General features: G+C 37.8%; 1 protein-coding gene across 10 annotated transcripts in view; it reads left to right on the forward strand.

Moving 5' to 3' along the window:
* The window catches only part of PTPRM (protein tyrosine phosphatase receptor type M), a 442,084-nt gene that overhangs the window by 101,693 nt on the left and 325,583 nt on the right, over positions 1 to 14,808 (forward strand). For all 10 annotated transcript variants that reach the window (XM_040065094.2, XM_040065165.2, XM_040065318.2 and 7 more), the window contains exon 2: positions 197 to 319. In XM_040065094.2, the coding sequence (XP_039921028.1) occupies positions 197 to 319 (123 nt within the window). The remainder of the gene's footprint in view (positions 1 to 196; positions 320 to 14,808) is intronic.

The following is a 14,808-nucleotide window of genomic DNA, read 5'->3' on the forward strand; positions in this document are numbered from 1 at the left end:
CCCTTAGGATTTTGTTTTCATGACAGAAAAATTCTATGCCCTCTCAGAAAGTGAAGATTAGTAATAGATAATAATTTGTATTAAAAGATGCTTAAAAATGACAGCCTGCATTGAGTGATGTTGCAGTTGCTACGATTGGAGATTAACATTCTGTTATCTGCATGCCTTAATTTTTACCTTTGTGTTTCCTTAACAGGGTGCTGCACTTTCGATGAGCCCCTCAGTTCCTGTGGCTACAGTCAGTCAGATGATGATGATCTCAACTGGGATCAGGTGAATGCACCAATGAAGCCGTCCTCGGGTCAAGGGATGCCATCGGGTTCGTCTTTATTTTGCTTTGTTTCTCTTCAATGTTATGTTATGTGTTTGTCCAGCATTTTTTGGCAGTACTGTTCTTAAAATGCTGCTTCACCTGAGTCTGTATAAGTGGAATACTCAGATTTTCCAAGTGATTTCTGTGAGGGATATTTTGCAAATTAACGGTTTAGTTTTGTTGTGTGGGGAGTATAAAGCTTAGAAAGAAGAAATAGAAACTTGGTGTTACTGGGAAAGGCCAAAAGAAAATAGAAGGGTGAAATGAAAATGAATCTAAAGTACTACTAGAAGCAGGCAGACAGGGCTTAGTGAGAGAGAGAAGGAAGACAGATTTAGGTATTTCATTGAAAGATATAATAATCAAAATTTGTTACAAAAAGATTGACAGAGAAGAAGTGAGCGAAAAAACAAAGGTATCCCAAAACAAAGGGTCTCAATTATATTATACTCACTGAATTTAAAGGATAGTTGTGATACTATTATTTAATGTATTTTTTACACTGCCTGGAGTTGGATCTTGTTCCATTGCAACAATCTGTGCATTATGCTGAGCTATAAACTCACTCTAGTAATCTAGTCATTACCTTAGTACTTCACCCACAGAAATATGTAAAATCTGTCCACTGGTTTTAAACTATTCACAAGCATAAAATCTACCAGTTGTTCTTTTTCTTAGTTTTTAGCTAGGCATGTTAGGACTTCCCCCCATGTACTGATCTCCATTTCCTGGGATATGATTGCCTGGAGCCCACCTCAGCATCTGCTTCAGCTTTTACAGACTGAGCTTCAGCCATTATTGCCTAAAAGTAGGCAAAATAAAAAAACCATGAGATAAAAATCACTGGTTGTAGCATTGTGGGACTTCTTCTGCATTAGTCTCATAACTGAGTGTAACTATATCTATCCATAACACTTAAAAGCATTGTAGATGAGTGTCCCAGTATTTCACATCCCTTTCAATGAGGTCTTTATATGACCCATAATGTCCTTAGGTGTTTATATAAAATCTCTTTGAAAGTTGTTGTTTTCGAGAAAACGTTCTTCTCTAGTTTTTGAATAAGGGAGTTAGGAAATAGACAACGTGAATCTTTAGAAATGACAGTAGACCAAACCTGAACATACGCACTCAGCAGTAGTGTAGCAATAAATGTATTAATGTATGATATGCACAATCAGCCTTAGGTAGCATTCACTTTTAAAAACTTTAAAGGCTTTCAGTGTTCTTCACTGTAGATTTACCAGTGTCACCCTGAGTTGGGGATGACATCTTCTCTAAGGTTCATGGCTGAAGTACCTTTTACACTTTAATTCCTCTGGCAAAAGCAGGACTCCCAGCTTCAAAATGGATGTTCAGTTTATTTGAGTCGTGGCATTTGGATTATCATGCTAGACTGAGTTCATCAGCCCAGATAAAGGAGGTTCTTTCAAATTCCTTTTCAAACTGGCTTTCATCCAGTGGTCTTGGCATATACTGCTAAACATTTTCTGAGCTGTTTCATTAGTGCTTGATACTGCTGCCCAAGTTAGAGATAACAGACATAGTTTATCAGCCATCTTGGCTAGTGGTACAAGGTAATGCATTCTTTTTTTCAGTCATGACACTGGAATTCTCTTTCTATTCCAAATTTCATTCATTACTCTCCCCTCTTGGATTTGTGAAAGTAGCTGTTGGTATGTGGTGTTCAGTCTTCTTGGCACGTAGAAGAGATTTAAATCTATCTTCTCTTCTATGATGACCACAGGCTTGAAGATTTTCTTGTTTGTTTCTTTTTCTCAGTGGCAGGAGGCTAGACTAGAGACTGGCATGTCTATAGAAGGAAAATGATACATGTAATTTTATTTCTCAGATGTCATACAACTTGACTCCTGTTTGTCTTCTTGCCTTTTTTTAATCGGAAATCTGAACTAATATTCTGATGATCTTGTAAAAATCTATTTAATTTAATATCAAGTTCTATTTATAATTTAGGGAGTTTTATTTCTGCCCATAAAGGAAGAGAAATATTCTTTTGGAGCATTGGGTCAGAAGATGAATAAGTTAGTCTGAGGAGGGTAGAGGATATTGGTGCCTTAAAAGGTCAAAAACCCCTTTGAGAGGGACAGAAATGCTCATTTTTTTGCATATGAGAGGCACTGTGTCTAACGGCACAATTTAGTCAAGTGGTACCTAATTTTTCCTCATAATTTCATCTAGACAGTTTTTTCCTGTTCTTATTCAAATCATCATCTTAATGATTTTAATTAGTTTTCAGTTAGCCTTAGCCAGAGGGTTATGTGATACACTTAAAAAATGATTTCAAGTAGTTTGTCAGCAGTTTCTGAGCTACATATTTAGGAAAAAATAACTTCAGATGATAATGAATCTTAAATCTTAAATTAATGGTTTGTGGGGAATTCTTGGCTTGAAAGCAAAATGCTTTATGCAACAATGTTGTAATACTAGACTGAAACAAGAACTCTCAGTTCTGTACTCCCTTGTCAGAGGAAAAAAACATTAATGCACATAACATTTCTAATTTCAGGCAACATGCTCCAGTGAGTGAGTTGATGTCGATACATAATATTTTGTATAATTTGATGGCAGTCAGGGGAAGCACACAAGTTAAGGCATTTGATTTCTTTTAATCCACATGAGAGTGTTGAGAGCATAGCTGCACTTCAGATAAATAAATACTTTGGCTTGATATGTTATTTCACTGGCACAAAGGAAATGTCATCTAAGATTCATGCATATATGTGTACACTTTAACTTACACACAGTTTACATGTTTGTGAATATTTGAGATCTTGTTCTAAATGAAAATTTCAAAACTGTATCAAAGGTAGTAATAAAAAAATCCCAGAAGTGTTTCTTGCAATGGACTTCAGTCTCTGTTGGATTGTTACTGTAGCACGGAAATAGGAAGATACCACAAAAGTTAGTAGGGTGCTCTAATTTCCTTGATAAATATAAGCATGGCCTTTAATGCATCAGTATTAATCTGAAAATGGGTTCAATAGACTAAAAATTAAGGACATGTATGAATTTCTGTGTATATTCATATGAATTAAATGAATGTTGTTAATCCACTGCTCTTCTATTTTAAGTGTCCTATGAGTCAGACAGAGTAAATGCTGTTTGGAAGAGCAGCTCTTCCCATTTCTCAGCCTGTCTTCTCCTTGTTTTACTGTTCCAACAATGTGGGTTTAAAATAGCATTTGCTACTGTAATTACAGAAACAGTCATTATTAATGCCATCTTGCATTATCCTATGGAACAGTTACAGCAGTTTGATATTAATGTGTTTATAGAGTACAGATTTACAATTACAGCTAACTGTAAGCCCTCTAGTTGTAGTCCAATAAAAATGTCTTCAGAAGAATGCACCCAAACAGTAGATTACTCTATTGGCAAGGTGTGGGCTGCAGGAGTGGCCTCTGTAAGAAGAGGTTGGGGATGCCCCGTGTTGGACACGTCTGTGCACAGCCACTGGATCCACCACTGGGCACAGCTGAGCTCCTGGTGCACCTCTGGGATAGAATGTTAGGAAAGTGTAAAAGCCACTGGGCAGCAGCTGTCAGAGGGAGAAGTGAGAATGTGTGAGAGAAAGCCCTGCAGACATGCACATCAGTGCAGAAGGAGAGGGAGGAGGCGCTGCAGGCAGTGGAGCTGAGAGTGCCCTGCAGGCTGTGGTGCAGCCCGTGGTGAGGCAGCTGTGCCCTCCAGCCCACGGGGGTCCCTGGTGGAGCACAGGTCCCCCTGCTGCCTGTGCATGACCCCACACCAAAAAACGTGGAGATTTCCTGAAGAAAGCTGCAGCCCATGGAGAGGAGTCCACACAGAGGCAGATTTTATCACAGGACCTGTGGCCTCGGGGGGTCACTGAAGCAGTACATTCCTGGACTGTCTCCCATGAAAAGAGGTTTTGGGGGTTTTTTGAGATAATTGAGTGTGTTGTGTTAGTTGGGATACTGCTACAGTAAGTAGCATCATTGACAGCAATGCAGTTAGAATTTTACGGATTACTCTGAGAAATAGAAATACTGTCAGGAGTCTTCTGTATTTGTCATTTACTGGATATCATTTCTGTTTGTGTCCATGTATTTTTTTACAAAACACTGTGTTCAGTTGTGTAAAATCTTTCTATGGTGTTTCACAGTTCCAGTTGATTTCTAAAGGACAGTAGTATCATTTTTATTCGATGCAGTGGTTGGTTTGATATCTCTGAGGGGATGTCACTGCATTTGCAACAAGTCACTGGCATCAGCCTTTCATTCATTTTAGAACAGTTCAACCCCAAATATAAATCAAATCTTCACAGGCTGCCATCCACTATGTTGAAAGGATGTTTCCTAACATGAAGCTTTCTGTGTTTAAAGCAGTGCTGGTCAAAGCCAGGATGAGAATTCTGTTTGTGCTATTTGAGGTAGTAATATATGATTTTGATGGCTATATGTGATATTTTGAATGGCCTACTATGCTTATTTGTATTCTGAATAGGTAGTGTTGCTTAATGCCTATGTAGTGTCTGTAGAAAATGCTTATAATGCTTATATTATTGTTTTGAATGGCCTTTTGATACCTAGTAATGAGACATGCAGAGCTGCAGATATTCTGTAAACAAGGCAGTGATTCAGAGTATTTAATATTGTGGAATGTGAAGTGGTTGTGTGAAAAATGTACATTGTTGTTTAATGGTGCAGAGAAGAGTTGTGATCCATTTTAAAAGACAGATAAAGTGATCAGTCAGCAAGTGTGAGTTCAAGCCAACTGCAGTGTTTTACCATGTAAAATTATTGTTCTTTGATTTTGTACTTTATCATTAAGCACATTTTAGCACTGCATTGCATTTTTGTTGTGTTAGCAGGTATGCTTTTCTTCTGTTTGCATTCATATTGAAAAAATTAAATACATTTCTTAGTCAATCCTGTTTCCCCCATAATACTTTAAATAGCTGCATTTTAATTCATTTGAATGCTATCTAGGGATAATATAAAGTAACGTCAAGATGTGGGAGTTGCCACTTGCTCACTGTGTTAAAGTTAAATTTTTTCATAGAATTTTAAAGACCTGGAGTAGCATGTTTAGCATCTTATTGCACACCCAGGTAATAGCTGTAGCCATTAAGAACATGCCTTTTGCAAGCAGCTCCAGCTTCCAGTTAACTGTGTAAGTTAACGCAAGTTGTTGCTAATATGGAGCAGCATGGAGGTCAGAGAGCAAATCGCCTGAGCAGGAAGCCAGGGCAGCTCTGTGCTGCCATGGCTACAGTGCCAGCACTGGAGGGGCTGGCTACTTTAAAAACATACCTAAAGACTTACTGAGTATTGTGCTTAACTCATCTATTCAACAACAAGAATGATGTCACCAGCTATGTCTGACGTATTGCGTGTTGTACGGATCTTGCGGTCATTTTTGTAACTTCTGACCTGACTTAGAGATTTCAGCACCTGGCACAAATTATAGGTTTGTTAAAAATGTTGAGCGTCGATCATTCCTGCAAAGGAAGGGAAGTAGAAGACTAATCAGCATCGGAATCCCTCTTTCTGCATCACAGATGGACCATGTTCCTCAGTTGCTTAGTAGGTGAACTAGACAAACTATTATGGTGTCTTTTGCCTGCATGACTGAGAGCTTTCAGAAAATTAGTGCTAAGGATTTACTTAACCCTATGTTGTAGATGTTCTCATATATGACTTTTAGTTTGCACATTTTAGAACTAATGATTTTGAACATGAGCAGTGTGGTTTATGAAGTAATAATACCTAACATAGATGACTGATCTGCAGATTTTTATTTGAAGTAACATGCTTTCTGTAGTGTTCATAACTGTAACTTCAGGACATCAGTTTCCTTGTTTTCTTATGCATTCCATCAGCCATCTCGTATTTGAGTGCAAAATTGTAGAATATGCTCCAAGTTCTGAAAGTAAGTGGGAGACGCTATATTAAAAGCACCAGTAGCTGATAAATATTTGTTCAAGATGTTTGACTGAAATATGATATAAAAAATTATAGCCCTTTTTTAATGTTTGAGGAACTCTCGTCTTCTACAGAAGACAGAAACTACATGAATGATCTGGGAAGTCATTTCTCATTAAACCACAGTATTCTCAAAGCAACCTGGAAGATAAAGTTGACTGCTGAGGTAATTCTGTGTAGCACCACGTAGTGCCACGGAGTGCTAAGCAAGTCCTCTAACCTAAGTCATTTACCTTGCTGTGATTGCTTGTTTCCTGCTGAGGTTATATCTTACATCTGCCATCATATATACTGAGAAGCAGCTACCATAATATGCTAGACACTGGAGCTGGGTTTGAAACGGATTTCTTAACAACAAAAACTTTTGAGATAAGAAAGTGTTTTTTGTTACACACCAGAAACCCAGTCTCCCTCCCCATCTTGCACCCATGGTGCCAGACATTATCCTGCTGGTTAAGTGCATCAGAATCTAGTTTCAGATTTCCCTGCTAAATTTAAAGTAGAAGTAGTCTGAATAACTGGAGTTTTATTCATGTGTTTGTTCTCCCTTCCTGGACTCCTCATGATGAGTTTATTCAGATGAGGTAAGAGTCTTCCAGCAGGAGAGAGGAAGTTAAAGGAAGAGAATCCCAACAGGAGAGAGTCAAAGTGCTTCATGTTGTGAAGCCAGTAAAAAAATAGTTTTTTACAGAAGAATACGAGAGTGAAGTTACTTCTGGTAAGGGCTCTTGGTTCGAAAAAGACCACATGAAGAATGTAAATTCTTTCCTGGGGATATGCCTGAGACATGCAAATGAACCTCAGGATGCTTTAATATAGATAGTTTGAGGCTCTGTGGTCATGTAAACCGAGTAGCACGTGCTTTAATGTAGGGTTACCTAGGAACTCACTCCATGCTGAAGGCCTGTTATTGCACCCTGCCCAGGGTGTCTTACTGAAACCACTGCAGTTTCTGCTCCAGTTTAGCAGGCTTGTATTAAGTACCAGTACAATTTTTGTGCTTGTTGTCTGGCTCTTTTCTTCTGTTGAAGAATGAAAATACTTTGCCTGTTCAAGCGGAGCTGTGGCCAGTAAAAAGCCTTTGGATAAACAGTGAGTCTGAAGGTTCTCCTCTAGGAGCTGCACTCACTGCATTGCAAGATCAAGAGAAAGCAGAATAATCAGAGTATTCCTAAGTAAGCTTTTTCTTGTTTAGTAATTAATCTACTGGAAAAGAAAGCCTCTTAATTTCTTGCAGTCTTCAGGGCTTTTCTTTCAGTCTCATGCTTATCCTATTAGATTTCTTCTCATCCATCCTGCCCTTTAGAAACTAATAAAGAGTGGATCAAAACCTTTCCTTGCATTTGTAGGCTTTAATGTGTGGAACGTGACTGCCTCCATTTCAGGGCCTAAGTCAGTTGTTACCAGTGTAGTTTATTTTTTAAGACAGTTCTTCTGTATAACAAAATCATAGTCATAGGCATAGTGAAAATGCCAGTGAGCTGGAGATGGACTCCATGACTCCTCTTTAGAACTCTAAATGTTACAGATTTTCTGGGAGGTAGTTTTTTTGTTTGTTTGTTTGTTTTGTGGTGGTTTTTTTGTTTGTTTGGTTGGTTTTTTTCCGTTGGTTGGTTGTGGGGGTTTGTTTGTTTGTTTGTTTTTGTTTGTTTGTTTGTTTTTGGTTGGTTTTGTTTGGTTGGTTATTTTTCCCCAGAAATTTAAGAGGAATTTCTTGTTTCAGTTAGATTTATGGGAGATTTTTAATACCCTTTGGCAGCACTTAAATTTGTTGGCAGGCATTGAGACCGATAGCATGTTGTTAGCAGGTCTAGTTGTGACTATAGTAGGAGGGGCCAAAAAGTCACTGATTTGAGGCACAGGTCATTAAATGCTGCATGTGGCTTCAAGTGCTCCCAGATGTCTACGCTTTTTGGACTTCTGCTCCCAAGTTGAGGAAAGTCAACGTGGGAGGTTATCATGTGGGAAATGTGGCAGCAGGGATAGGTTAGTGCACAAGCAGAATGGATGGATTGTTTTTTATTTTGTATGTAAGTCTTCTGATATCTGAAGCAATTTGATTTCCCAGAATTTCAGACAAAGTCTTAATCCTTTATAGTTGTATGCAGAACTCAGAGTCAGGGAAGAAGCAATTATATTAACTGAATTAAAGAGCTCAGTACTTTTTTTCTTCAGTATTAAAGCAATATACTTATTTCCCTCACCAGCTGACATAATGCTTTCCCTATCTAGAAGTCACATTTCCAATCAACTGCTTTTCAGTAGCACAAAGGGAAAAAAAAATGCTGTCTGGACCTCATTGAAAATGTAATGATGTACACAGTCGTTTAATGAGAAAGCAGGTGCAGGTAATTATCCAAGTCATAATGTTGCAGCAGCTAATAACATCAAATATTTCTGATAATTGCAAGCAGTTGATCACAGTCCTGTGCTTCCCACGTGTAACCGATTTGAACAACACTTTTTAAGACACGTATTCATGTTAAGTACATCTGTGGTTTCCATGTTCTTTCTCCACAGGTAGCTCCATATACTGAGATTTTGCATTAAGTTCAAATATGTCTGTGTTCTTATTTAAATTTTTACTATTTCGTTTTTCCCCATGACCTAGAGGGGAGGAACATCCTTCTGCCAAATTTGAGTTCCAGTTTACCCCATACTCTTAGTGTCTTTACCTGTCCTAGGTGTCTCAGTCAACTCTCGTGTCATTCTGGTTCCTGCTGGAGCACCATGTGAGTCCCAGTGTAGTGCAGAGGAGTGCTCCCAGTGCCTGATGCGTGTGCAGCTGAGAGCGGTGGCACCATCCCGAACTCGGGAGTCAGGTGTTGTTCATCCCAGCATGTCTCTCTCCTGCACTTACACAAGAGATAGATCAAAGACGTAGTGACAATGGGATGGTCCTTAATGTATTCCCTTACATGTTGAGAGCTACGAAAGAAAGGAAGGGAATGGCAATTTGCTAGAGGCGAATTTCTTTCATGCCAGGCCTGTGTGATAAGACCACTGCACAAAGGAGTTTAGAGAGGTTTCTTTCTGAACCTTTTTTACATTGATACCTTAAAGGTGCAAGGAGATGATGGGAACATAAGTTGGTCAGTAGCCCTCTTTCTGCATGTGGGTTGTTGTAGAAATGAATCTGTAGAAGAGAAATTTACATTTGTCAGGCATTTGAGAACGCTCTGGGAGGAAGACAGAAGGTGAGGAGAAGCAGGTCCCTGGTCCAGTCTTTTATGTCTAAAATATTTTAGCAGTTTTCAGTTAGTAGGAATCAAAGGCAGTTACTGTTTGAGTGGCAGATAGCACGTATGTAGTGGTTCGCACACCGTAAGAAAGGGCTGCTTAGAAGGGTGGTGTCATGATTTTTTAAAGGTGGTATCCCAAGAAACTGAAAGAGAGGATAGGCTTTCAGAGGAGGGTTCTGGGCTTGTCTGCATCTCAAATAAAGGGAGGGTGCTTCTGTGGAAGCTAGCAGGGGACCTGAGGAAAGGGATGTAAAATTTGCTGCTTTTCTTGCCTTTTCTTTTTCCATATGAGGTTTCCTTGTTAAGCAGCTGCACATTAAATGGAACACCTTTGGAAGATCCAGGATGATAATTGATGAGAGTCCTGTTCTGCAGAGATCAGTTTGATATTGTGCACCTGCTCTTGAGCTAGTGCCTCTGGGAACTGATTAATCTAAAAAATAGCAGGCAGGGCAAGGTGAAGATGTTACCTGTGTTTTGGAGGCTCACTGTGTATCAGCAATAGAAATGATTACGTGTCAGAAGCAAAGAAGTCGTCGTGTTCTGGAGTAGACTTGATCAGCAACAGCATCAAGTTCCCTTCATGAATGTACAATGTGCTGTGTGAAATTTAAGGCAGCCCATAGCTTGAAATTTTACAGTAGAATAAATTGATATACCATGTATAAAAAGATGTGTTACATCTTTCAGCAATCACATTTAGGTGTTGCGTGTGCTATGCTCTTCTTGCCATGTTTAATTTTAGTGTGAGGCACATTTGTGAAGGCAGAAAGTTGTTCGAAAAAATTTCAATTCAGGCATTTTACTTACTTGGCTTGCAAAATAGATGCAGCTTTATGAGTGCATGGTGGATTTTTTTCCCGGCTTTTTGATATAGCAGTAATAATAATGATATAATTAGTAAGAATTTAATTATTATTTTAGGTACAGCAACTAAAAGCTATATTTTGCCAAGATATATTATAGTGCCTCTTGAATTTAAATTACTGATGTTTTAGTGTGTCTACATCTGGTTTTACATTTAAGTTAAAATAAAGCATTAAAACAGGTAATTTTAACTTCTGTGATAGTCTGTAAAGAAGCAAAGTTAAATTGGAAAAAAAAAAGCCATTAGAATGTACACAATTAATAAATGAAGTCACTTATTTTTCTACATGTAAAAAATTGATTTATATTGGGTGTAGTCTTTACCACTGCACAGCATCAGCAGGATGTCAATATTTCTCTAAAGGTACACATCTATGTTACTTTGTCCAGCCTCTCCTTCGGTTTCATCTTACCTCCTCTTCAAGCCTAAATGTATTGGAAATGTCTCCAACTCTAAGCTGACATTCCCTGTAGTATTATGGTTCAGACAAAATGCGTCCTTTTCTATCAGTTATCCTCCTTTAGAGATGTGGTGGAGGTCAGTTTTGCTAAACTGCAGTGATGTTCTGACTCAGCTGCAAATGGGTCGTGAAGAAATTGTCATCAAAATGTTTAATTCCTGGAATATGAAATCTGCAATTGTTATGAGATACTGAAAGATATTTAGCAAAGCACATAGGAAATTATCCTGACAGAAATAAAAAGTTTTGAGGGTTTGTTTCCAGTTAATGAATTTGCCTTTCAAGTTCCCGAAAGAGCTCCTCTGAGATCTTTTATTAACCCATATTGCTGTCATTCAAATGAAAATACTCCTTTGGAAAAGCAACTAATGCTACTTTTCCACCTGTAATAAGAAAATAAAAATGTGTAATGCAGTGATGCTGCTATTTATCTTTTGTATTTGTCAAATAAAGCCTATGCTATGTAAAATAGCATAGAGAATATAAAAAATCCTTTGGTATAATCTCAGCTTGCCTAATTTCTTTCACTGGTGAATCTTCTTCATATTGAAAAGAAAAGTATCTGAAATTGTGTAACCTGAGGCCATTATTTTGTGTGTTAATAGGTAGGCTGCTTTTATGATGGTGTGAATTTCCTTTATTTTGCCTTTTAAGAGTCTTTCAGAATAGTTGGTAAGGCTGAAGCCTAACAGAAGCTCTGATTTTTGCACTGCGGTTATTAAGTGAGAGATCTTTGTAATAGAAGAAAACTTTAATTGCCAGCCACTTACTCAGTTTTGTTACTTTGAGGTTCTGGAGTTTTGTTACTTCAAGATTCTTTTTTTGTTCTATTCTGTGCAGTTCATGTGCCATTCTCCCTTCCTGGGAGATTATATTTATTTACAAGGATTTTATTCTCTCATCCTTCTGTTTGAATCTCTGTATGTGCGTGTGATTTCTGTGTTCAGAAAATCTTCAGAGTGACTCTAAATTGTGCTGAATCCTCTAGCCACACACAGGCTTTACATTTTATATCAGCTGTCATGTTTGTATATTGTTTGCCAATTTTCACTCTTTGCGCCTCTAACTCTCAGTATTTTTTCCAAGCATTGTTATTTTTCACAGATTCATTTCCTAGCAAAAGCTTTGTTGGTGTGCTGCATTTAAACATATCAATGATGCAGAGTCTAGGGAAGCATAGACTGCTAAATTCCCTAAAGGATTCTGGGATATCCTTTTTTACCTAATAGTTCCCTGAGCTTTGCTTTGCTTTGCCTATTAAAATGTGCTCCTTTATGTTCTTCCTCATTTGAAGAAAATTTTGATGGAACACTTGAAGATAGGTCTAGAAAAGCACTCACATTAATATTTATGGCTGTGTGTGTTTCAACTCCAGAAGGGCTGACTAGCAACTGGATATAACCATGTTGATTTTCAATACATCTGCTGAGCCACAGGATATTCTGAGCAAGGTAGTTGCCTTTACTTTGAAACGAACACATGAAGAGATTCAGTTTTGCTTGGCTTCTGCATGCACAGGTGCATTGCTTATATTCAAGATAAATAATATTAGTCTGCTTTTTTCCAAAGCATTCCTCAATACTTCAATACCTAATGCAAAGCATCATAATACCTGCTTCTTTCCATGTCAAGCTTGAATTGTAAAAAAGCACATCTTTAGAAATGGATAAAAGTCTTCTGTGGTTTTTTGGGGTGCTGATTAAGTCCAAATAGGAGATAGCACCAAGTTTTGCCCTCATCTGGTTTTCTTTGTCTACAATTCTACAGTTTGTTATATATGACATGCTAATTATAGCATGGTAATTATAATTTTAGTTACTGTTTTTCTTTGTTCAGTACATTTTTGTTGGGGTGTCAGAAAGTATTTTGCCTTGAATATTCTTACCGTCTTTTACAAGAGACATACCTCATCATTAGAAATGGAATTTCTAAGTAAACTTTAATTTATTTTTATTAGAAATGTTTTATAAGACAATACTTCCTTATGCAAGTTATGAGGACAGCATGCTTAAAATTTAGACAAGATGTTAATTGTTAGTAATGACTCTTTAATCAAACCAATATTGTGTCCAATAGGTGTTTAAGCAGAATTCAAGTTAATCATGTCTGTCACTGCCATGCACTTCACCTGAACCTTATTTTCTTACACTAGGCTACATGTATCCAAATGCTCACAACTAAATTTTGCTGTACTGTACTTTGGGAGTATAAGTTGTATTTAATTCTAAACAATGATGAACGTTTATGCAGAGTACATGATAAAATATTTTTTTTGTGTAATTCTTTCTTCTCCTGCTCTCTTACTGCTCATCCTTCTGCCTTCACATCCTTTTTCAGGAATAACAGAGTAGCTTGTTCTGTATAGTTGTGTTACCTTAATTTGGGGGATTGTATAAACTCTATTACATTATGGAAATGTAGTTTTACTTTGCAATTCCGCGTAGGTTTTTTTGGTTTTTTTTTTTTTTTTTTTTTTTTGCTTTGAGTCTCAAATGGGAATACACTTCTAATTTTATTTAAATTCCTTTGGGAGAATGGTGGGGTTTTTGTTTGGTTGGTTTTTGTTTATTTACGATGAAAGACACTGCATGTCTTAATATTCTGTATTTTCAAACAGCAGCATTTTTAAACGTATGTATTGTGTCTGGTCAGTGAGAGTGGAATACTAAGTTTCTTAAAAAAATGCAACCAAAAAGCCATAAACACCCACATCCCCCCAAACTCCAAAAAACCAAACCCAGCCTTTAAAACAATAAATTAACTACTTTCATACTAACAATTGTATTATAAAGTAGCATATTATTTAAATAATGGTATACTAAATATAAAACAGTTATTAAATGGTACCACACACATAGCTAAAGGGAAAAATTCTAGGCAGTAAAGTTGTGTGGTCCATATGGCTGTGTTGTGGTGTAGCGTTGTCCCTAAGCTAGGCGTGTTAACTTTTCTGCCTCTATAAAACTTCCTTTTTTTTTTCTTGTTTTTGACTTCTGGAGGAGAGGAGAAGACTAACATGGCTTCTATAGTATCTCAGATGACCCTGCTTTAGGGCTGGTAGCCGCTGTCTCCCCAAGGCTTCTTTTATTTCGGGCACAGGCAAGATGCCAGCGGCTGGAATCAGCTGACATCAGATCCAGCCTGGTATTGCCACAGTTCCTGCAGTTCCCCTCTGTATTTTGCAGCGTTTCTCAACAGAGGCAAGAGAGGAACTGAAATGTGGTTCAGACTTAGTGCTCGAAGGTAGATTCTTCTTAGAGTTCTAGCCTTTTTTCATTAGCCACATCATACTGTAAAGCAACACTTTGTTGTTTAAGGATGCAGGGAACTGAAAACTGTTTTTAAGTGTAGGTCAGAAGGAAGACAAGGGAGTGCAAATATTGAGTAAGATCATCTGGGGGGAAAGAGCAAATACAATATACTGCGGGAAAAGGGTGCTTACAAAATAAGAGAATAGGAAAAGTATGTACTTATTTTATGGTCTTGTGGTAAATACTGTCTATCAGCAGTCAACCTTGAAGTCTAGTTCAAGACACCCTCCAGTTAAGAAATGTTGACTCATCTTATGTTGGGAGTCAGAAGAATATGTGCTGTAAGCAAAGATCATGTTGTGGTCTGAGCAGGCAAGTCTGTAAAACCTGCTCTGTGGTCAGTAAAACTGGTAGCTGCTGAAACAGAATTTAGAAGGCAGGGGATGTTTCAAAAGTGAGATACCCAGGAAGATGCTGGAAGATTGTATGTTAACATTCATTCAGGTCCAATGCATACTAAAACTTTCAGAGCAGTTCTTTGGGGTATTTTCTGGTAATTTCTTTTTTGACTAAAGGAATATGAAGTTGAAACGACACCTTTCTGGGTTATGTCAAATGCATCTACCTTTCTTCGTTTTGAAATGGTGTGGAATAGCTCCTGCTTTTAGAAGCCTTTCATGATTATGCTAAGCATTCACCTCCTATTTTTCT

Source organism: Hirundo rustica, chromosome 1 (genome assembly GCF_015227805.2).
Source record: "Hirundo rustica isolate bHirRus1 chromosome 1, bHirRus1.pri.v3, whole genome shotgun sequence".
Taxonomy (NCBI): domain Eukaryota; kingdom Metazoa; phylum Chordata; class Aves; order Passeriformes; family Hirundinidae; genus Hirundo; species Hirundo rustica.